Source organism: Ovis canadensis, chromosome 4 (genome assembly GCF_042477335.2).
Source record: "Ovis canadensis isolate MfBH-ARS-UI-01 breed Bighorn chromosome 4, ARS-UI_OviCan_v2, whole genome shotgun sequence".
Taxonomy (NCBI): domain Eukaryota; kingdom Metazoa; phylum Chordata; class Mammalia; order Artiodactyla; family Bovidae; genus Ovis; species Ovis canadensis.
In genome coordinates, this window is record NC_091248.1 from 107,889,051 (window position 1) to 107,911,160 (window position 22,110).

Consider the following 22,110-nt stretch of genomic DNA (forward strand, 5'->3'; position numbering starts at 1 on the left):
GATCCACCAGCAGCTCCTTCCAGCTCACCACACTGCAGCCAGAGGAGGGTGGTCACGTTATAGGACTGTGGCCCTCTCTGGTCCAAGTCCTTTCTGTGGTTCCCTTCTCTCCAGACTAGTCTACGTGTTCTAACAAGACCCCCAAAGCCTCCCTACCCACTCACTGAAACCTCCCGCCAAGCTGGCGGTGTACCCTTTCTCACCACACCCTCCACCTCCTACCCTCTTCACAACTTCTAGATTCCCAGACCCACGTGCTGCAGTTTGGGCCTCTGCCCCGGAACATCCTTGCCTCTCCACCCTCCTCACCTTCCTGGCCAACAGGAAGCTTTCCTGAACCCCTCCCTATCCTCCCAGACCTACCCCCCAGCTCTCATGCTGCCCTGGGACACATCTCTGGCTGCATTTATTACTACTACCCTCATCTGTAACAGTGAATCTGAGGGCGGGCCTGCCCCACCAGACTGCGCTCCCTGACCTAAGAAGTCCAATACAGACAGCTGTGACCAACGAGTAAATGAGCAACTGCGTAGCCAGAGCAGGGCAAGGCAGCTTCACTCAACTGATCCCCCAGCTTTAGACTCATTCCAGACATTCGGCACATAGCGGTGGGTTGACCAGAGAAAACCCAACACACGTGGCCTGGCTCCAAATACGCCCATCCCCCACCTCTTCACTCAAAGGATGTCTGCCTCCTGGCTCCTCTCGTCTTTCTCTTCCCCCTCAAGACCCCTCCAGGGCCTCTCTTTCTGTAAGTCCATCCCCCTCCCTGTGATATTTTTACTCTCCCCTCAGTCCCGAGAGAGCTCCTTGAGGACAGAAACTGTATTTTATCAATCTCATGTCCTCAGCCTCTCCACGGCCACAGTTGATAAAGGCTGGTTGAATGAAGGTGTGTGTGATGAATGGGGTGCTCTCACAGCTCCCTCCCTCACCTGACAGACCCTTGAAGGCGAGATCCCTTCTCAAGTTCCCAGCCATTCATGGCCATTAAGGGCCAGCCCTGTGCCAGCCACCAAGCCAGGTGCTTCTAAACACATCCTTCCTCACTCTATGCCTCCCCTCTCACCTCGCCCCAAGATGGGAGCATTTTCCTGCCAGGTTGCCGGCCTCCTCCTCCTTCTGCTGCCCTCCACCTGTGAGGGGATGTGTTTGTGGATATCCAGTCCTGCTGCTCTCCCTCAGTGGCCTCATGGCCTCGGCTGCTAAGCATGTAAGGACTCTTATCTCACTTAATCCTAACAGCTCTGTGAGATGGGCACATTATTACCTGAAGAGATCAAGGTCCTGAGAATTTTGGTGACGAGTCCTAAATCATACCTCTAAGTAGCAAGGGCGAGATTCATACCACTTAGGTTAAAATCCTGAGCCTATCACACATGTAACCACCAGACCAGACCATCCGGATGGCTCAAGTGCTCTCAACCCGTAGATCAAACGCCAGATGCCAGGAAGCCTGTTTGTTAGAAGGGAGGGGGAGCGAGCGGACCTTTCTCCTTCAACATACTCATCTCAGAGTTCACTCTCTCAGGAATGTGACTCCCGTCCACCTAGCTGCACAGGCCAGAGACCTGGAAGTCACCTTGTCTATTTCCCCAAACATATCTAATACCAATTCCATCCTCTTTGTCTCTAAATATTTCTTGGCTCCACCAGACTCTCACATTCCCCATTCCCACTCCCTGGGTTCTGCCCACCATCATCTCTTCCCATAACGGTTTCTCTTCCTTCAGTCCTGCCTCCTCACACAGCACAGGTCTCAACCTATCGCTAATACATGAAGTTGGCCGTATCATTCTCTTGCTTAAAATCCTTCAGTGGCTTCAGAATAACTCTGTCCTCAGGATAACTTCCAAATTCTTTTTTTTTCCTTGAAGGCACTAGTTCTCTCTAGTCCCTAAGTCTTCACACGTGCTGTTTCTCTTCCTAACAGCACCCTCTTGTCCTCATCGCTACCAGCCTCATCCAGCTAGCGACCTTCTTCGCGCGCCCCCTCTCCCCCATGGGTTAGTTACACCTGATGGGTGCTTCCACGTACGTTTCACATTTTAGCAATTGACACACTACTCACTAAAGAGTATCATCATTAACTTATCTATCCTTTTATTAATTGAGTAGATATGTACTAGTTGTTAACTACGTGCCATAGTTACATACATACACGGTAAAGACTCGGACCTTACCCTGGAGAACAGACACCATCTCTCCTTCGGCGTCCAGACGTCTAGCAGCAGTTGCCTCACCTGGCCAAAGAGCCAGCGAACTGACCTGCGCGATTCGACTGTGCCGCGCGGACTTCTGGGAATCGTAGTCCCCGGGTTCGGGGCTCCCATTATGGCGCAGGCGTATTTTGAGTGAGGCGCTTCTCCTCTTAATGCGCATGTCCCAGGAGGCGGAGTGGTACAAGTGCGCATGTCTAAAGCGTGGGGGTGCGGCCGAAAAGCCGGTGCGCTGCGAAGGCGGGGCTTCGGTGACACCCGGCGGTCGCTGAGGACCTCGGCTCGTCTGTGAGGATGGCGGGGAGGGGGAAGCTAATTGCGGTGATCGGAGACGAGGACACTGTGACTGGCTTCCTGCTGGGCGGCATCGGGGAGCTTAACAAGAACCGCCACCCTAATTTCCTGGTGGTGGAGAAGGATACTACCATCAATGAGATCGAAGACACTTTCCGGTAAGGTAGCCCGCGAGGCTTGAACTGGACCCTCTGCTGCCTGGTGGGAGCGCGGGGAAGGGGGGGGGGGGCGGGGGGCGGCACTGGCTGACGTGTCAGACCTCGTCCTCGAGGGTCGAGGAAGTCGGTCCACCGATTGGAGAGGAGGCCACTGCGGCCCAAGTTCCCTTTGGGGGCTCGGTGGGACCAGTCCACAAAGGGCCCCCTCACATGACCGTGTGTCAGGAAAGAAGGGGAACAGCTCATGACGAACGGGCACCGCCCTTTGGTCCAAGCTGGCCCGCCAGAGCTGAGCTTCCTGAGTGCTCAGGCCTGGAGAGGGCCACTCTCAGCTCCCGGTTCACCGGTAGAGCAGGCCCTGGTCATTGCAAGCGCTGGAGTCTTGTGAGTTGACTCCGGAAGGAACCACTCACTCAGTGAACACCTGGGCAGTGGGCTCGGGCTGTCAAGTGTTTCATCTCCCTTAGAAGCTCACAATCATCATGTAAGGTAGGGGTTATTCCCATTTACTGGTAAGAAAACTAAAGTTCAGAGAGGTTACAGGTACACACTAAAGTCATACAGTTCGGAAAAAGATGGAGCAAAGATTTGAACCCAATCTCACATTTTCTGCCTTTCTTAAGCCAGGGCAACTCTCTGCTCCTTCAGCTCTTAGTCTGCTTTGGAATTTCCCATTGTCCTGAGCTCAGCAGACAGAATATCAGGACTGTCCTACCTTCTACTGATACCTTGCGCTTCAAGTCTTCATTTCCTGTCCTGGGTTAAAAGCAGTAACATCAAGCTGTGGGTGCAGGCATGTCCCTTAATCCAGGAGGTGACCTGGTGACTAGAGTTGAAAGCACCAGGCCCCTGTTCTTTCCCACAGCCCTTCTCTGGAGCCCCTATGCCAAGTGCCAGCAACAAACCTCTCCCACCTGTTTTCCCCTAAACAGTCCAGCCCTAAGCTGCTGGCTGAGACTGGTTCCTGTTGCCTGGGGTATGATCAGCTCTGACCCAGGAGGCTGATCTCTAAGCAGTCTGGTAAAGTGACTCAAGTTGTCATGAGAGAAGGACAAATTTTACATCAAGATCTTTTCAAGTTTCCAACCAAAAGGGACCTCTGAAATCATCCAATCGAACCTGCCTTAGTGTCTGGTAAAAAATAACTACTCTGTAGATAGTTTTTATTTTTTAATAGTAAATAGTTTTTAGTGAGTAAATAAATTAATGAATGTGTGGGTGATCACAAGAAAGTAAGAGCCCAGTGCCAGGTTCCTTCTGTGTGGAAAGTGTGGTCCCTTCATTACTGCTTTTCCTCTTCCTATGCTGTGTTCCTGGCTCAGGCCAAACTTCCCCTCTGATCCACCCCCGACCTCATCAGCATAGACCATAAGTGGTCTGAACAGTGCCTTCCCCGCTTAAAAATTTTTATGGGGCCTTCCCTGGCGGTCCAGTGGTTAAGACTCTGTTTCTTAAGGGGCACAGACTGGATCCCTGGTTGGGATGCTAAGATCCCACATGCCACATGGTGTGGTCAAAAAATTTTTGTGTATGTGTTTAGAAATTTAATCTGTTTCCTTTTCCAAAGTTAACATGTTCATGTGGTTTACAAATTAATATTTAAAAGATCTACACGTTGAGAAGTCACACTCTCAACCCCTGACCTCTTCTACTTCATTACTTCCGTCATGTTTTTTTTTTCCATCTTTCTGCTTTTTTTCTTTATGCAGGTAAAAAGAGACTGGCATATATAGTCTTGTCCTCTCCCATTCTTACCTGAAGGTAGCATAAGGAACACACCAAGCTCCAACCCTTATCTTCATTAGCAGATCATTTGGGAGTCTTCCAGGCGGCGGGGTGGGGGTGGGGTAGAAGCCATGCCCGTAACTTTTGAATGAAATTGACTCTAAACAAAGTGGAGAGTTTAGTGTAGCACCCTTTTTTCTTGTCCACTGTGCTCTCTGGATTAAGCTCATTCCGTCTGTGGCCCAGCCACCAACTCAGAGTGGGCCACCCTGGACTCCCTTCTCATTTCTCCCTCCAGGCAGTTTCTAAACCGGGATGACATCGGCATCATCCTTATCAACCAGTACATCGCAGAGATGGTGCGGCATGCCCTTGACGCCCACCAGCGCTCCATTCCGGCAGTACTGGAGATCCCATCCAAGGAGCACCCGTATGATGCTGCCAAGGACTCCATTCTGCGCAGGGCCAGGGGCATGTTCACTGCTGAAGACCTGCGCTAGAGGACTCCCCTCCGCCTCGCAGCCTCTCCCCAGGCTTGCCATCAGCCCATCTCTAAGATCTTAGCCTCTGAGTTCCAATTCCCTGCCCCTTCCCATTCCACTGACAGGCACCAGAGCTGAGGTGCTTCCAGGTTGCTGGGGCTCTGCCATTAAAATTAAGGCTGGTTGGGGTACAGGAAACCTGAGTGTCTTCTCTCCACTGCCTCTTCCCTGTGCTGTTACACAGTGTCATTATTGATGTTAAATTAAAATAACGTTCTTGCTTCTCTCCAATCTGAGGCTGCATGCTAGAAAGGACATGTGTGGAAGGAGACTCTTGGGGGGGGGGGGGGGATTTGATTGGCAGGGCTGGAAAAGGTTTTGCCAAAGACCCAGGCCTAGAAGAGTTAGACCAGGAAGACTGTGCCAGCCTGGTCTTCTGAACTAAAGGTAACCAGCTCTGGCAGGGAGGAATGGAAGCAGGCTTGCGTCTAGACCCCTGGTGCCCCTGCTTGAGTCTGTATGGGCTAGGAGGGGTTGGAATCTCAAGGGATGGAAGGAGGAGCCACAGCAAACCTGGAAGCCAGAGATACTTGGCTTGAGTCTGGCAAGAGGTTTGGGGGGCAAGGCTCTTAGCCAGTGGGCCCTGGCCTGAGGCTGCCTCAGCAAGCAAGGCAGGTGAAGTATGCTGAGGGCATGGCCCTGTGTGAGGTGAGGCGCGGTTGCCGAGTGACTGTCCCTGGGCAGCCACCTGCTGTCAGAGGGACTCTGCTTGCTGTGCTCACCCCTTGGTGGCAGGCACCCCGCGCCTGCTCCTTCCTCTGCCACCATGTCTCGGCAACTCAGCATGGACACGGTGCGGCAGAACTTCTGGAAGGAGGAATACCTGAGGGAGAAGATGCTGCGCTGCGAGTGGCACCACAAGTACGGGTCCCTGGTGAAGGCCAAGCAGAAGGCCAAGGCTGCAGCCCGCCTGCCGCTCAAGCTGCCAGCCCTGCCCCCCAGAGCTCCACTCTCACCCCCGCCTGCCCCCAAAGCAGTTCCTTCCAGGGCCTCCAGCCCTGCCCTGGAGGCTCCTATTCAGTCAGAAATGTACCCAGTCCCGCCTGCCACCCGGGCCCTGCTGTACGAAGGCATCTCCCACGACTTCCAGGGCCGCTACCGCTACCTCAGCACCCGAAAACTGGACATGCCAGAGAAACGCTACCTCTTCCCCATCACCACCAGCTTCACATATGGCTGGCAGCTGGGTGAGCCCCAACCTCCCGGAAATTATCCACCTCACAGACACAGAGAACCTGCCACGAGCCAGGCAGCGCTCTTGGCACTAGACACATGGACACACCTCTTGGGGGCATTCATTCTAGTGGAGAAACATAAGAGCAAGAGAGGGCCAAGTTCCAGAATGAAACGGCGTGATGGGCGAGGAAGCAGGGGCGTGTGCCGCTTTAGGATGGATTGTCAAGAAAGGCCTCTCTCAGGACCTAAAGGCAGAGTGAGCTAACTGACGAGGGGGAGGAGCCTGGGTTTTATTCTAAGTTTAAGGGGAAGCCGCAGCGAGTTTTAAGCAGGTGAATGATACTGATTTACTTAAAAAAAAAAAAAAAATTACCTATTCTGTAGGCAGTGGCCTTTTCGGGGGTAAAAACAAACTCTGGCAGATGGTTGAGTTATCCTGGCAAGAAATGACAGTGGCTTGGGCTAGAGTGATTAGCAGTTGCTGCTGCTAAATCACTTCAGTCGTGTCCGACTCTGTGCGACCCCATAGATGGCAGCCCTCCAGGCTCCCCCGTCCCTGGGATTCTCCAGGCAAGAACACTGGAGTGGGCTGCCATTTCCTTCTCCAATGCATGAAAGTGAAAAGTGAAAGTGAAGTCGCTCAGTCGTGTCCGACTCTTAGTGACCCCATGGACTGCAGCCTACCAGGCTCCTCCGTCCATGGGATTTTCCAGGCAAGAGTACTGGAGTGGGGTGCCATTGCCTTCTCCGATTAGCAGTTGAGCTGAAATCTATTCCGGATGTGATTTGGAGGAGACTCAATGGAACTTACTGGTGGTTTGAATGACAGGAGAGAATGCAATGGCAACACGCAGGTGTTTGACTAAAGCAGCTACAGCAGGGGAGACTGGGGGTAGGGAGAGTGCTGGGGGGTGTGAAGGTCAGCGTTGGCTATGTTGTGCTGGAGGTGTCGGTGATTTGGCCCTCTGGAGTGAGGTCAGAGCTGAAGACACAGTTTGGGGGTTATCAGAATATAGGTGCTGTTTAAAGCCTTGAGAGTGGGTAGACTCACCCAGGTTGCTCCAGAGGCTGGATCATGCAGGGAGAAGGTGCGGGGTTGAGGGGGAACACAGTGATATGTAAGGACATGGTATTGGCAAGAAGGCTGTCCGTCTGGATTGACTCATGGTTGTCAGCTGGGTGGGAGAGGAGCGAAGGCAGTGGTGTAGTTTGAGCTGAAGAGTCAGGTGTGGGACAGAGAATATGCCAGGGAGTGTCATGCGTTTGCTGCCTGATGAGACTTCCTTTGCTGTCTGTGATCATGAATTTCAAGTGAGACTACTCAGTCAGGTGTTTTCTCCAGTTCTGGCACAGAAAAGGTGGATGATTGAGGGATAAACAGTTGAAATTTGGCCTTAACAAAAAATCCCACTAGGGCCCAAGGGGGATTTGCCCCAGGATTTCCTCTCCCTTTAGAGAGAGGAAAGGGAACCATTTCCAAACGAAAGCAGAAGGTGGAAAGAAGCCCTATCTGCCCCAGAGAAGTCCAGCTCTGTCTGTCCCTGTAGCAAGCACAGCTGGGAGTCCCACCACCCACCTCTGTGGAGGATTCTGAGGCTGGGGGAGATGCTGGCACACAGCTGACTGGCATTTGGCCATCACTGCTGATCCGGGTGGGCAGCCAGCCAGCTCCCTGTTTCCATGTAACTCCCGCTTCTCAGAAGCATTTCTTTTTATTTCTGCACACCTACAAAGTGGATACAACACAGGCAGACTCCTAGGGCTATGCAGGCAGGGCTGCTGTGCTCTGCCGGTTCTTTTCCCAGAAACCCACTCCTGGCCTCTGACATCTTTTCCCAGGCCCCCCAGTGAAGCAAGAACTGGTCTCCTGCAAGATGTGCCGCACTGATTCTTTCTTCCGCAAGAATGGGGCCTTCGCGCTACTCGATCCCCGGGATTTGGCCCTCTGACCTTGAGCAGCGCAGAGGGCTTAGGGGAGGGAAGAAGAAATAACACACCTCCTGGTGGGGCGAAGCTGCATGTATGTCTGTGTCTGGCTCTCCCAGGCGCTGAGGCTGCGTTCTGGGCCTTTCTGAAACTCCCTCTGACCTGCCGGTTGCCCTCTTGCTTTTCCCTTAACCCCCGTCTCTTTAATCATCTCCTTGAGGATTCATCAGAGACTTAGAGGGGCCTCGGAAGGGTGAGCAATGCTCTTCAGGTTCCGCGGCGCCGGGGGGCCGTAGTAGCTGCTGGAAGTTCTGGGTGTTCCTGGGAAAGAGTGGACTTTCATTCCAGATATCAGGAAAAAGTGACCGCCACCACTCCACAAGCCTCCCCGCCCGTCCCCTCACCTGGCCCCGAGGGCTCGCAGCCGCCCGGTCCTTTCCCGGTGCGTTTGCTCCAGCTGTTCCCGTAGGGCGCGTCGTCGCCCTGCGGCGTCCTCCTGGGGCGGGACGGAACGCTGAGCGCCCGCCCGTGCCTCCCGCCCCCGGGGCTCGAAGCGGCCAGCAGAGGGCAGCACCCGGGTCGGCCCGCTCCGCAGATGTTATCGCAAGTGCGGGATAGACGCCAGTCAAAGCGATCCAGGTCGCGCCACAGCACGGCCACCGGGCCCCGCCCCGGCAGGGTCGTTTTGGCCCCACCGCTTTCTCCTGGGGGTCTTGCCTGTGGTGGGAGCTGAGCTGGGCTCGGTGAGGGTTCCAGGGGGTGCACCCGGCAGTGGCGGTTCCTGGCGATGCGGAGGCGCTCCAGGACCTGCAGGAGGCGACTGTCAGCGGCCCAGCGGCCGCCCCTCGGGGCCCCGCCCGCCTGGACCGGCCTCGCACCCGGAGCCGCTGCTGCTCGCGGTCCCGCTGCCGCCGGCGCCGGGCCTCGCGGCTCAGCTCCAGCAGCCGCTGCAGAGCCGACGCCTGCTGCGCGGCGCTCACGCCCACCGACGCCCGGTCTCTGCTCGGGGGCTCGGGCCAGGCGGTCTTCGAGGTTCTGGGGGCCTCCGCAGCAACCCTCGGTCTCCCGAAGGCGCCCTGAAGCCCCGTGGAGCCACCCAGCTCCTGCTCCGCGGGGCCAGGGCTTCCTCCTGGGCCCTGAAGCGAGTGCGGATCGCGCAGCGGGCCCAGGTGCCCTGGGAGAGCAGCGGGGCACCCCCGCTGCCCGGAGCCCCCAGTGTATGGGGCCGCTAGCATCACCGCTCCTGGGCCTGGGAGCAGTGGCCGGGTCGGGGGCCCAGCGAGTGGAAGCGGAGCCCGCAACCCTTCCCGGAGGGACGCCTGCGCTCCCAGGGCCGGTGCGCTGCCTCCTCTCAGGCCATCGGTCTTAACCTGCATCAGCTGGGTGGTCCTTCCCTGGGGCCCTGGTCCCTCCCTTCCCCCAGGCTGCCGCATCCGTTCCCCTAGGGACCTGCAGAAGTCCCCCGAGGAGCCTCCTTTCTCCCGGGGCCCCTCTCCCCGAGCCGCTTCCCAGGCTGGTAGGATACAGTCTCTGCCCTCGGAAGACTGGAGGATCTTCTCTCCCGAACCCCGAGGAGAATCTGCACTCGGCTCCGGGAGGGCCTCCTTTCTCCCGCATTTGAAGCAACTTTCGCTTTGACCTTGAGGCGCCCCTCTGTGCTCACCCTGGAGGCCCTCCCATCTTTGGCCTTGAGAGACCTCTTCCATCAGAGCCTGAGTGCCGGCGCCGCTCGGACCCTGGTTTGTCTTCTCTCTCTTACCCTGACCCTGAGGGTCCCCCTCTCTCTGACTGTGAGGAATCTCAGTCCTTAGCAGTTTCTTCTGTTTTGCTCTCTCCTGGCCCAGGCTCCAGCCCAGCCCCTCCAGGGGATCTTGGGGTTCTGGCAGGCCTGGGGAGGGGAGGCCTGGGGGCCCTGGGGCTCCCTGAGCCAGCTTTTTCTCCTGTAGGCTTCCAGATGATGGTTGATGGGGCCTCTGAGGCGTGGGCTCTGCTTGGCTCCCCTCTGGCCTCTGGGCCAGGTCCTAGGAAGGAAGAACACTTTGTCCCAGGTTTGTGTGGGAATCCTCCCTCCAGGGCCACTTCCCCCAGGGGAGCCTGGAGACCCCAGGGCCCCAGTGGGCCTTACTTCCATTAGGCCCCTGCCCTGACTCCTGAATTCGTAAAGCCCATGTTAGGTTGTGCTGTGGTTAGTCACTCAGTCATGTCTGACTCTGCAACCTCATGGACTATAGCCTGGGAAGCCCTAAACCCATGTTATGTAGTTTAAAAGGTGCTTTAGCAATGGCCCCTTCTTCCACCTGGCTGTGGGCTTCCTACCCCAGCAGTCTTCTCCCAGACAGACCCCACCTCTGCTATCCCCCATCTGCGAGGGGTCTTGCCCAGGAAACTTCACCCTTTCACCTTGAACTCTGAGTTTCCTGGTTCTCCAGGGCTACTGCTGGTGGTAACGTTCAGCTCTTGGAAGCAACCTGAAGGAGAAAGACAGATGTCTGCTCATGTCCCAGCCCCTCACACGCACACCCCTGAACTGGAACCAGGAAGCCCAGGGAGTCCCCAGCAGGTGAGGGGACTGAACCGAGTGGGGGTGGTAGGGTACCCTGAGGGCTGGCGTTAGAACTTCATGGCCTTCACAGCTCACCATCCCACCTTTATTTACACAGCCTGCTATATACTTGTCAGGTTTGCCTGCCAACAGCTGACCCCCATCTTCCTCATCCTCCCAGCCAAGGACCACCTCAGAGGAACCTATACACCGTCTTCCTCAAAACTGCCAGAGGCAGCCCAGGAGCAGGAAAGGACAGTCTGCCAGGGTTACCAGTCCCTCTTAAGGACACCCCTACTTTGTTCTTGTGTCAAAGACACAAAGTCCTGTCCAGCCCCACAATAGGTGCCTGCTTTTCTGTTATTAAGGATAATCCTCTTTAGCTCTTTTTTGGTTTCTGGAAGGCAAAATCAAATGAAATTCAAGAAGTGGAATTTTAGGCCAGAGGCTAGTCTAAAAACTGCAAGTCTTTATAATTAACAAAAGGGATCTAAAAAAAGAGATGAAATGTCACTGCTCCTTTGCAGCTGTGGAGGAAGGAGCATCGTTTTGCATTCATAAAAAAACACTTAAAAGAACCTGATTTCATAAGGTCTTAAATTAAGAACTCTCACAAGAAATGCCATCTTTATGCAACATGGATGTGTGAATATTCATAACAGTAACCAAATGGGAATGTTCTCTGTGAAAACAAATCTGTCTTTGGAAGAGTTTTGAACAAAGACATCTGGTAAGAGTCCCAAGCCTTCAGAAATTATTGCCATGAACTGTGAAAATAACCTCCAACCCCGTCCCTCTGTAATTCTGATCTGTTGTCTTACTGGATCGTTTATTTCACTGGTTATAATGCTGTAATAGATATCTTCCGCCGATGTAGTCCCAAAAGATAATATACTTGTAAAATTTCTGTCAATCAGAAAATAATCATTTATACTTTCCTCCTCTTGCCCATACATGATGTCACAATTAAAAAGCCTGTGACTTTGCTAGGCTTATTATTTAACCAATCATTTGAGAGCCTCTTTCATTTAAATGAACAGGCCCAGGGCTCACAGCATACATCCTGATGAATTCTAATCACCTGCTTATTGTCACACTCTCTCACTAGGCTGCAATCTCCTCAGAGATGAGGACAAGTGACTGGCCAAGTCTCTTTTGTGCCTTGTATCTCCCCAGTGCCTGACATGAGGGTGGCAGCTTGGAGCTGCCATTCCATTCCATCCCTACTGGAGAACAGGGAGGACAGCCAGCCATTCCCAGCACTCTCTCCTCTGAGCCCCAGCTTAGCTTCAGGATCCTCCTGGACACAGTGCCTGAGATGGCTGGCACCAATCAGGTGGAGTTGGCATAGAAAATAAAACCTGGGGCTTCCCAGGTGGCTCAGTGGTAAAGAATCCTCCTGCCAAGGCAGGAGACGCGGGTTCAATCCCTGAACTGGGAAGATAGCAGAGGCGGTGGAGCAACCAAGCCTGTGCGCCACCACTATAAAGCCTGTGCTCTCGGGCCTGGGAGCAGCAAGTATGGAGCCCAAGTGCTGCAACCACTGAAGCCTGTGCTCTGAAACAAGAGAAGCCTCTGCAATGAGATGCCTGAACCACGACTAGAGAGTAACCTCTGCTTGCTGCAACTAGAGAAAAGCCTGTGCGGCAAGGAAGACCCAGCGCACCAAACATACACACAAAAATAGAATTATTTTTTAAAAAGAAAACCTACTTTTTGTCCCTGGTTGCCCCGGCACCCCCACAAAAAGGTATGAGAGGAAGAATGGGTAAGGATGAACCAGAATCCTGGGACTTGGGGTGATGGCTTCCCGGCTTGTCCCAACCTAAGCTCACAGCATCCATTTCACTGAATTTAACCCAGGGGCTTCTGTTCTCCTGGCTGCCAACCCCTCCTCTCAAAGTACCAGATGTGGGCCCTTCTGCAGGCAAGCCAGGGCTCTCCTGCCTTGGGTCTGCATCCAGGCTGGCTTCGCTCAGATCCGGGGCTGGTGGTGGGTCCGCTGCCTGCCGCCTGCAGGAGTGCAAGGACTGCCTTAGGCATACTTCTTGCTTCTGCATTCTGCTGTGTATGTGTGTGTGTGTGTGTGGGGGGGGGGGGCGGGGGCATAGGCCTCCCCACCCACAGCAGGCTGCAGGAATTTTCCCACCCCACCATCCAAACTCAGCCCATGGCAGCCTCCCCTCCCCCTCGTCTGCACCCACCACTGGCTGCTAGGACCTGGAACTTGAGGTTATCCTTTCCAGAGACTGTGGGGCTACCATGTGGTTTTAACTGAGTAAAAGCCTCAGGAGGAGCTAGGGGCATGAGGAGAGGTCGCTGGGCAGGGCTCTGGAGGGCAACAGGGCAACAGGTCCTGGGTTTGGTCACTTTATGTGGCAACATGGAGTGGATGGAATTCCATGGGAGACTTACCCCTCCAGAAGCTGATGGTTCTGGCTCAGGGAGTCCTCAGTCTGGTGTGGTGGGCACAGCCTGGAATTCTGGAAGGATTGGGGGGGGTGCCCCAGCCCGCAGGGCATAATCCCCCAGTGTGGTAGGGAGCCTCTAAAACAGCCCCCAGGGATCCATCTCCTGGCTTCTGTGCCCTTGTGTGACCCCTCCCCTTTCCTTCCAAGTCAAGGAGCTTGGAGACGGATCCCTCCTTCCCACTCCAACCTTCAGATGAGACTGCAGCCCTGGACAAAACTGTTTGCTGGACACTTCCTCAGTAGTCATGACTAACACCTACTCCTGCTACAGCTACTAACCTGCCCAAAGGGCCTCATGCAGCTGGGTGGTGGGCCAGGGGGAGGGCCACCAGCCCTGGAGGGAGGGACCCGGAGCTGGGGCTACTTGTCCCATCTCAGGGGCACCCTGGGCATCCGCGCCTCTGTCTTCTGGGCCCCATCAGCCCTGCTTTCCTCTCTCACTGCAGCCATGGCTAAAGGCGTGGCGTCACCATGCAGTTGATTGGACTAGGACAGTTCACTATGGAACAGTAACAGGCCGGAACGGTCCTATATGTCCAGCAGGGTGCTAAGCTCTCTACACAGATGAGTTCACGGGCCTCCTAGCAGCCCTCTGAAAAGAGCTCTTATCTTTCCCATCCTGTAGCCAAGGAAGGAAACAGGCTTCCGGTTCACAGGAAGCATCAGAGCAGAGATTTGAACCTGGATCTGTCTCCAAAGCCCACATTCCTCCCACTTTTCGACCACTGTGAGTGCCCCAGTGTCTCACTGACCCCCCATCTCTCAGCTGAGCCCCAGCTCACCCCACTTGACAGCCGCTCAGAGTTGTCATCTGTCCTGCTGTGGGGTTTGCTGCGCTGGTTCTGTGCGTGCTGGACCTGGGCCCTCAGACCACAGAATTGGGCCCAGGGTGGCCAGAAGAGGCCCAGCCCTGCCCCGGTGAGCAGCTCCAAATCCCACAGGAGCTGCAGGAAGGTGGGGTGCCGGGATGTGAAGTGGCACTCGCCCTGCCCCCTGCCGCACCCCCTGGCCGGCCGGCCCCTACCTGCTCCTGGCCCCGCCGGCTCCGCTCCATCTGTAGCAGCACAGTGGGCAGTTCCAGGACGGAGGGGCAGGCTTGGCCCTCTTGCACCTGGGGAGGTAAGGTGGAATCAGACCCCACAGAGACCTGCCCTCTCAGAGACGGTGCCCTGTGCTCCTCACCTGCCGCAGGGCAGCCTGGAGCTGGTCTAGGCCTGCAGGGCACCGGAAGAGGTGCTGGTACAGGGCCAAGGCCTGCTTGGGGCTACAAGGGAGCCCTAGGTTCCCCAGGGTGGCTGTCTGCTCCATGGAGTTGGGGGCCTGGGAGGGTGTCCCCCCACCCCACTCCCTGCTGCTCCTGGAGAAGAGAAGGACCAGGAGCTGGGGACAGGGGCAAGAAGGAGACAAAGGCTCCTGAGCTCAGTAACGCAGGGCCCTGACATCTGAGCCAGGCCTGAGCCTCAGCCAGGTCTCATAGAGACGCTGGCCTGACTTGGATCCAGGTTTCTTGGCCACGTGGGCAGCAGTGTGGGGTGAGGACTGTGACTCTGACAGAGAGAGGTGTGTGCAGGTGCTTGTTTGCAGCCCCACATGAATATCTGCTTTGTGTATACAGTTGATGCTTAAACAACACAGGGGTTTGGGGCCCCGACCCTTGCTACAGTCAAAAATCCATATATAACTTACAATCCTCCCTCTGTATCTGAGGATTCAACCTACTGGGGACAGTGTAGTACTGTAGTATTTACTACTGAAAAAAATTGTGAGTATAAGTGCATCTGTGTAGTTCAACCCCATGTTGTTCAAATGTCGACTATATATGGAGTCCCGAGAGGCACAAGTAAGAGTCGTATACTGGGTAGTTGTCTCCGAGGGGCAGCAAGGGAAAAGGTTAGCCATGTCATCTTTGATCAGAAGTGTGATCAGCACAGCAAAAGCCCCCATGGCCATTGGTCCCCGCAAGCTGTGTTAGTCGACAGGACCATTACATTTCTGGACACCTAGGCATGGTCCCTGCAAGTGGACAGCTTGTGCCAGGAGGGGTGGCAGAAGAGACTACACAGGCTCTTACAAACATGGGTGAAATTCTGAAAGCAGTAGGCCACAACTTCACGAATGTTGTAAAAACAACTGTTTTGCTGGCTGGCATAAATGACTTCAATACTGTCAATGACATCTACAAACAATATTTCCAGAGGAGCTTTCCTGCTTGAGCTGCTTACCAGGTTGCTGCTTTGCCCAAAGGAGATTGTGTTGAGATTAAAGCAATAGCTGTGCAAGGACCTCTCACAATAGCATGACTCTAAGTGGGCCCAGTGTTCTTTAGTCTGGAATTTTAATAATATTTTTAAACTAATAGCTTAATCTTTGTTGGAAAGTGTAAGGTTGAAATATGAAAATACCATATAATAGCATATAATAAGGGGAACTGAACATGAATTGAAGATTAATGATGAATCTAGTTACCAATATTATAAATTACACTTCTATAACACTTGTATTGCTGGGTGTGGGAAAACAGACATACCTAACTTAACTCAGAAAAATAAAAATAGAAGGAAGTAACATGTAGGAAAGATGAGTTACTAGTCCTGCGGAATAAGAATGAGCACACCTAATTCAATTAAACTCTTAATTTAATGATGTGAATTATTTTGTTATGTCAAATATGTGTTTCTGCTTTTACTTGAGTAAAATTAAAGTTTGAATGGTAGAGGTAAAGGAGAAGAAACTGGACCCAATTTTATAGAGATAATATTTTTCTAATGGAAATAAAGTAGCTTGTAGATTAAAAAAATATATATATATGAAGCTTGCGACTGCATTAGTGATGTGATATTTTATGGGGACACAACTGAGCGACTGAACTGAACTGAACTGATACCCAATACTTTGGCCACCTGATGCGGAGAGCCAACTCATTGGAAAAGACCCTGATGTTGGGAAAGACTGAAGGCAGGAGGAGAAGGGGACAACAGAAGATGAGACGGTTGGACGGCATCACCAACTCAATGGGCAGAAGTTTGAGCAAACTCTGGGAGATGGTGAAGGATAGGGAAGCCTTGTGTACTGCAGTCCATAGGGTCGCGAAGAGTCAGACACGACTTATGACTGAACAACAACATGCCCAAACAGGCAGCAGCTCCCAACAGCTTACTGTATGCCAGGACACAAGATGCTGCCACGGACGTGTGATCCTTTCTTGAAGCAACTCTATGAAGCAACTTGTATCATCTTCATCCCCATTTCACAGATGAGAAGATCAGGCTCTAGAGAGTAAGTTGCCCTAATTAACACAGGGCACTGTCTCCCTCATCTGGAGACACACGGCCCAAGAAACAGGCTCCAGGAAAATGTGGTCCCAAGTGTCAATTGTAACGCACTTCCCTAGCGCTTGCTCCAAACTGTCCGTGGTCATTCTGCTTATTCCCCGCAACATAGGAGATAAAGAGGGTGAGGACACAGTTTGTGTAAGTTATGACAAGCGGAGAGAAAGGGCATATGAGATGGTCTGTCATCTTCCCCTGCTGTCAGGAGTATCCTGGCCTGCCTGAGTCTTGGAACAGCTCTGTGAAAGGGGCCCCAGCAGAAGTGGGCTGAACAAGCAGGCACGGGGTCTCAGTTCAGCTGGCTCTCCCTTCAACCCTATTGGAATACTGGGGGCGCCACCAAGAGAACTGAGTCCCCCAGCCCCAATCATTTAGCTAAGGTCCCTAAAACACCAAGATCACACAGCTGATAGGTGGCAGAGAGAACTCAGAGTTCTCTTCGAAAAGAGATTTTTCTTGTCAAAAGAGATTTTTTTTTTCAGACTCCAAGTTCTTTTCCCTGTAAGGATGTCTTTGAAAGTTGCACACGTGTCCCTGCCTCCATGTCCATCGGGGGTGGGTGTAGCTGCGAACACACACGGGATGCGTGTGTGGATTTATCTGGGCTTCTGAGGGTCTGTGTGTGTAGTCCATCATGGGCCTGTATGTCATCACATACACACTGTTGTCCCGTTCCTCAACCCCAGGCCCGGGGTCCCTGTGTCACCAGATCTTAGAGTGGCCCACAGGGTGCCTGAGCTCTCAATATCCCCAAAACCACGAGGAGAGGGGATGCAATGTAGGGACTGAGTCCTTTCTCCGGGCTCCTCAGCCCCTGCACGATTGTACAAGGATCCACAGAAGCCCCCGCAGAGGGGCCACAGGCTGTGCCTATGACATGTAAGCACAGGGCTGGGATGGGACTCCTGGGTCTTCCTCCTGCCCATGGCAGGGTTTCCCAGGCAGCCCAGTGTGTGGCAGGCAGGGCAGCCCAGGGATATAGGCTCAGGGAGTGTGTAAGGTCTGGGTCTGAGTCCCCACTGCTGCCACCACCCCAATTCTTGTACACTGACCTCTGGACCCCACATTGCAAACAGTGCCCCCACCACCCCAGCACCAGGAGGAAGCACACATACACACAAGGAAACCTCAGGGTGGAGCCTGAGTTTACTGTTTCCAATGCAACACAGCTGGGGTCTTTGTGGGAGCCACGCCCAGCCTCCCAGCACCCAGGCAGGGCGGGAGGTGCTCGCCAAGGGGAGACTTCATGTCCGGATGAGTCCCGGTCGGTGTTGTCCTGGCTCAGGTTGGCCCCTGGAGCTCCTGGCTGGGGTGGCGCGGAGTGCTGGGCAGCTGGTCCCCAGTGAGCAGGATGGTGGGGCAGGCCTCGGGTGAGATACAGTGGGCCTCGTGCTCCACCAGGCCCGCCGGGCACTGGCAGCCGGGGATGCAGGGCCGCACACAGTGGGCTGCCAGCTCTGCCAGGGGGACGTGCTGGTTGAAGCAGGTGCGGGGGCAGGGTGGGCCACACTCATCAAACACGAAGCCGCGGTCCAGGGGGCAGCCCACCACTGCGGATGGAGTGGAAGGAAGGGTCACCATCCAGTCCCCAGGCTCCCCCCAACCCCGTGACCCTCCCTGAACCTTTCCTGTCCAGACCTGAGCCCTCTGTGTCACCCCCTCCCCAGCTTGCACAGGGCGCTACCCCCTCACCGCAGAGTGTGGGGCCCCGCCAGGCCGGTGTCACCCCTGCCTGGCGACAGTGGCTAGCATAGGCTTCCAGGGCGTCACAGAGGCAGGCGTCAGAGGAGGAACCGGGCCCGCAAGCACAGAGGTCATACACGCAGGCGGCAAAGAAGGGGTCTGGTGGCACCACAGCATGGCAGCGGCTGAACGGGGTGGACTTCAGCACCGCACACCGGGCGTTGGCCTCACGCCTGGCACGGTACCCTGCTGCCCGGCATGGATCCACCTCACGGCCCTGGGAACAGGGCCGACCAGGTCCTGGGCCCTCTGGGACCTAGATGGGGAAGGCGGCCCTGATATGACAGCATCCACTGGCAGCTGACCTTTGTGTGTTATGTTCTTCCAAGAGCTTTGCACCAAATGTTTTGTTGTAGCCTCAAAAACTTCCTTACAAGAACAGCAAAGAAAGCATCAGCTACTTTTCCTTTGCCCCCATTTTACAGATTGGCAAATCAAGGCCCAGAGCAGTTAAGTGTCTTGTCCAAGACTCAGAGTCAGTGAATGATGAAGCAGGCCTTGGGGATTCAGTTGAGGAGATCCCTTCCAACAGGTGCCCTGCCCCACCCCCCCAGCACTGTAACAGGCAGAAAGACCCCAAACCTTCCTGAAAGCCCCAAAGCCCAACCCCTCCTTTCCTTACCAGAGGGCTGCTCTGAGACTCAGGCTCAACTGTGCCTCCCCCAACCCCTCACTTCTGTGCCACTCACCTGCCAGCTATTCCCAAACGCAGCCTCAGTGGACTGGAGCAGTTCCTCAGGGTCCTGCAGGTCATCCTGGGCAAAGCCATTGAAGTTGCCACAGAGCCCACACATGTGGCCCCGGTAGGAGCCAGGCACTCTCACCTCCACCTGGGACTGCCCATCCCACAGCACCTGTGCAGAGAGGTGGGGACTGGAGAGCAGGAGAAAGCCAAGGGCCCCAGGAAGCCCAGGGCCCGTCTCGGTGGTGTGTCAGCATGCCCCCTGCAGGAGGGGAGGAGAAAGGACAGGTGGAGTGCCTCACGGAAGGGAGGCTTGCTCGGGCCAAGGACAGGAAGGCACCTGCGGTTTCAGCCCTGGGCAAACACGGAAGAGTGAAGAGGTGAACACAGCTCCCTCAGGAGGGCACCTTCTCCCGTCATCATCCCTGAGCTAGGCTTCCCTGTGAAATGCAACCCACTTCCAGAGCTTCACTCCCTCACGGGCATTCAGGCCTTACAGAGGACAAAGCACAAATAGGGTCTGTATCCTGTTTTCGTGTGTGCTAAGTCGCTTCAGTCGTGTCTGACTTTGCGCAACCACCATGGACTATAGCCCACCAGGCTCCTCAGTCCATGGGATTCTCTAGGCCAGAATACTGGAGTGGGTTGCCGTACCCTCCTCCAGGGGATCTTCCCGACCCAGGGATCAAACCTGCGTCTTCTATGTTTCCTGCATTGGCGGGCAGGTTCTGTACCACTAGTGTCACTTGGGAAGCCCCATCCTAAGTGTAGATAAGCCATATTTTGTGTACTTACAAATGTGCTTGTGGGTGGAGGCAGGGGAGTGAATTACTCTTTGACACGGGAATTGGAATCTCTGAAACCATCTAGGAGAGGGTAGTTGACATTGCCTCCCCCTTTCCCTGCTTGAGGGATGGGAAAGCTGAGGCCCAGAGGACTGGCTTCCCTGGTGGCTTAGATGGTAAAGCGTCTGTCTGCAATGTGGGAGACCTGGGTTCGATCCCTGGATCGGGAAGATCCCCTGGAGAAGGAAATGGCAACCCATTCCAGTATTCTTGCCTGGAAAATTCCACGGATGCAGGAGCCTGGTAGGCTACAGTCCATGGGATCAGAGTTGGACACGACTGAGCAACTTCAGTCACTCAGAGGACTGGCTTAAGATAATGGCCTAAGAGCCCCAGCACATCCGAGGCTGGAAACTAGGCTCAGAACTCCTTTCATCACACCTGGGGTTCTCTAGCCCTGATTCCTCTTCCCCCTAGAATCCAGCAGAACTCTCTCAGCTCCTTGGCCCCATGGCCTGGTAATACCCCTCCTACAGAACAGGCCCGAGGCGCCCCCTGCCCTGCACTGGCCCTGGACGCACCTGGAGCCCCGGGTGGGAGTGCAGCACCACCGTGCGTCCCCGAAGCTCTACATAGAACAGCGGTTCCTGCAGGAAGGGCAAGGCCACAGGGCGCCCGTCCACCTGGAGAAGAGACGTGGGAGGAGGAGCGAGGTCGGGACAGAGAAGGGGACAGCGCTGACCGACCGGCCCCCCGATCCTTGGCTCTACTGACCGTGGCCGCCCCGCCCTGCAGCAGCCGCACGGCCACGTCTCCCAGCAGCACAGCCACCTCCTGGGTCCAGGACACGCCGCTCCGGCCCCGGTCATCGTTGGTCACGTGCACGCTGCGGCGGGAGGCCCGGGTGCAGGGGTCAGCAGGGCTGGGTGTGGGAGGCGGGCAGGGAGAAAGGCAGAGGGAGCGGCGCACCTGAAGTCCCCGCCACGGCAGTCCTTGGCCAGCACGTAGCTGCAGCTGCCCTGAAAGTGCAGCAGGCGGCCGTCGAAGGTGCGGTAATGAGGGTCTCCGAAGGCCATGCAGGAAGCGGGCCGGGGCAGGCAGCGGGGACAGCAGCTGCCGGGACTCAGGGCGGGGGCCTCGTCCTGGCCTCCGCCCCGCACACGGTCAGACCCGCCGCCCTCCCGGCCGGGCCCCACGCCAAGCCTCCCGGGAAGACCGAGCCTCCCCGGGAGCCGGGGAGGTTCCCGGGCTCCCGAGCTCCTGCTGGAGGAGGTCAGGACGCCACCTCGTGGCCATGTCAGACACTGCACGACCCGGGCGAACCTGGTCTCCTACTTCCCCGGTGCTCCAGGTGGGCCGTGCCACGTGCCCACCCATCCCACCGCCCCAGACTCTGGCACTCACGGGCCCACAGGAGAGCGGCGGGCAGCGCTGGCTCTGGCAGCGCACGGTGCCTGCCACGCAGGAGCAGTTGGTGCAGGCGTCCACGTCCCAGCGCTCTCCGGAGGCCACCTGCCGGCCCTGGTGCGCGCACGACGGGGCGGGGGCTGAGGGGACGGGAAGGGGCGAGACAGATGCCAGGCCCTCACGTTGGGTCTCGCTCCGTGCCCCCGACCCCCAGCCCCATGGCCCTGGCCCGCACCTTGGCACCTCTCACAGCACCTGCCAGCCTCCCGCACCTTCGACCAGCCGCGCGGGCAGGTGAGCGCCTGGCACTCCTCCAGGCGGCACTCCACGTGGCCCCGCTGAGGACAGACGTCATTGCTCTAGGGACTTCCGGTAGGGTTTGGAGTCCCTGGCCTCACGCTTCTGCATCAAGGACTGGGCAAGCAACCCTTCTCCCACAAGGGCACCCACTTCATGATCAAGTAGGGGGTGAAATCACCTTTAGCTGCTTGCCCTCACACAGGGGTACCTCTGCCCTCTCACCCAGAGGGGGCGCCTTTTTCTAATTACCTCAAAGACCCCATATTCTCTGGTCCAGTGTCCTGAGGCCCTTCACTTTACCGTCTGTAAGGTCCTCCACCCCACCCCCTCCCCCAGCTCACATGGCAGGTGCAAGAGACGCAGGCGTTGCTGGGGTCCCGCCAGCTCTCTCCATCGGCCACTGTCCGGCCCTCAGCCTCCACCACACATTCTGAGGACAAAGAAATGGGGACGGGGAAGCACTGTCATTCTGGCTGCATGAGCTCACTCTGAAGGCCCAGGGCAGGGCGGTGCCCCCCCCCCCCCCCATCTAATTAGTACCCTGAGGGTGTTAATTTCCTCAACCAGCAGCACCATGGCTGACTAAATGGCAGACCTTACGCCAGTGCCCAGGATATCCAGAGCATCCTGGAAACTGAAAGAGCCAGAGGCTGGAACTTTCCTCTGGTCTGGCTGCCAGCTCAGCAGTGCGATGCCCTGCTAAGTGGGCCTGGGGTCCCTGAGCCCCCTGACAAGCCTCTGGCCAGCCCTCGAGAATCCAGGCTCCATTCCCTGCCTCCCTCCACCTCACGGGTCCCTCCTCTAAAGAACA

At 55.7% G+C, this 22,110-nt stretch overlaps 4 protein-coding genes and 1 pseudogene across 13 annotated transcripts in view; 3 read left to right on the forward strand and 2 right to left on the reverse strand.

The window, feature by feature from the left end:
* The first annotated feature begins 2,356 nt into the window (after positions 1-2,356).
* ATP6V1F (ATPase H+ transporting V1 subunit F) lies at positions 2,357-5,169 on the forward strand. Its single transcript, XM_069588332.1, has 2 exons — positions 2,357-2,671; positions 4,695-5,169. The coding sequence occupies exons 1-2, from the start codon at positions 2,514-2,516 to the stop codon at positions 4,894-4,896; spliced, it is 360 nt and encodes a 119-aa protein (XP_069444433.1). The 5' UTR covers positions 2,357-2,513; the 3' UTR covers positions 4,897-5,169.
* A 535-nt stretch (positions 5,170-5,704) lies between these two features.
* SPMIP1 (sperm microtubule inner protein 1) lies at positions 5,705-8,114 on the forward strand. Its single transcript, XM_069588331.1, has 2 exons — positions 5,705-6,125; positions 7,954-8,114. The coding sequence occupies exons 1-2, from the start codon at positions 5,705-5,707 to the stop codon at positions 8,061-8,063; spliced, it is 531 nt and encodes a 176-aa protein (XP_069444432.1). The 3' UTR covers positions 8,064-8,114.
* LOC138439484 (collagen alpha-1(I) chain-like) lies at positions 7,691-13,194 on the reverse strand. The gene is made up of 6 exons (XM_069588330.1): positions 12,998-13,194; positions 12,489-12,595; positions 10,441-10,508; positions 8,919-10,061; positions 8,445-8,847; positions 7,691-8,361 (listed from the first exon to the last, which is right to left on the reverse strand). Exons 1-6 carry the CDS (start codon positions 13,102-13,104, stop codon positions 8,267-8,269), a joined length of 1,923 nt encoding a protein of 640 aa, XP_069444431.1. The 5' UTR covers positions 13,105-13,194; the 3' UTR covers positions 7,691-8,266.
* Positions 13,195-14,950: 1,756 nt separating this feature from the next.
* LOC138439823 (2-iminobutanoate/2-iminopropanoate deaminase pseudogene) lies at positions 14,951-15,353 on the forward strand (annotated as a pseudogene).
* A 2,157-nt stretch (positions 15,354-17,510) lies between these two features.
* Positions 17,511-22,110, reverse strand: part of KCP (kielin cysteine rich BMP regulator) — a 31,983-nt gene continuing 27,383 nt past the window's right edge. For 2 of the 10 annotated variants that reach the window (XM_069588327.1, XM_069588325.1), the window contains 9 exons: positions 21,641-21,729; positions 21,235-21,337; positions 20,997-21,139; positions 20,562-20,734; positions 20,367-20,478; positions 20,174-20,275; positions 18,815-18,979; positions 18,075-18,381; positions 17,511-17,932 (listed from right to left, as the gene is read on the reverse strand). In XM_069588327.1, coding sequence (XP_069444428.1) covers positions 17,664-17,932; positions 18,075-18,381; positions 18,815-18,979; positions 20,174-20,275; positions 20,367-20,478; positions 20,562-20,734; positions 20,997-21,139; positions 21,235-21,337; positions 21,641-21,729 — 1,463 coding nt within the window. In that variant the 3' untranslated portion in view covers positions 17,511-17,663. Of the gene's footprint in view, positions 17,933-18,074; positions 18,382-18,814; positions 19,070-20,173; positions 20,276-20,366; positions 20,479-20,561; positions 20,735-20,996; positions 21,140-21,234; positions 21,338-21,548; positions 21,730-22,110 lie in introns of those variants that run through there. The other 8 variants (XR_011256744.1, XR_011256743.1, XR_011256739.1 and 5 more) reach the window with 8 other exon arrangements.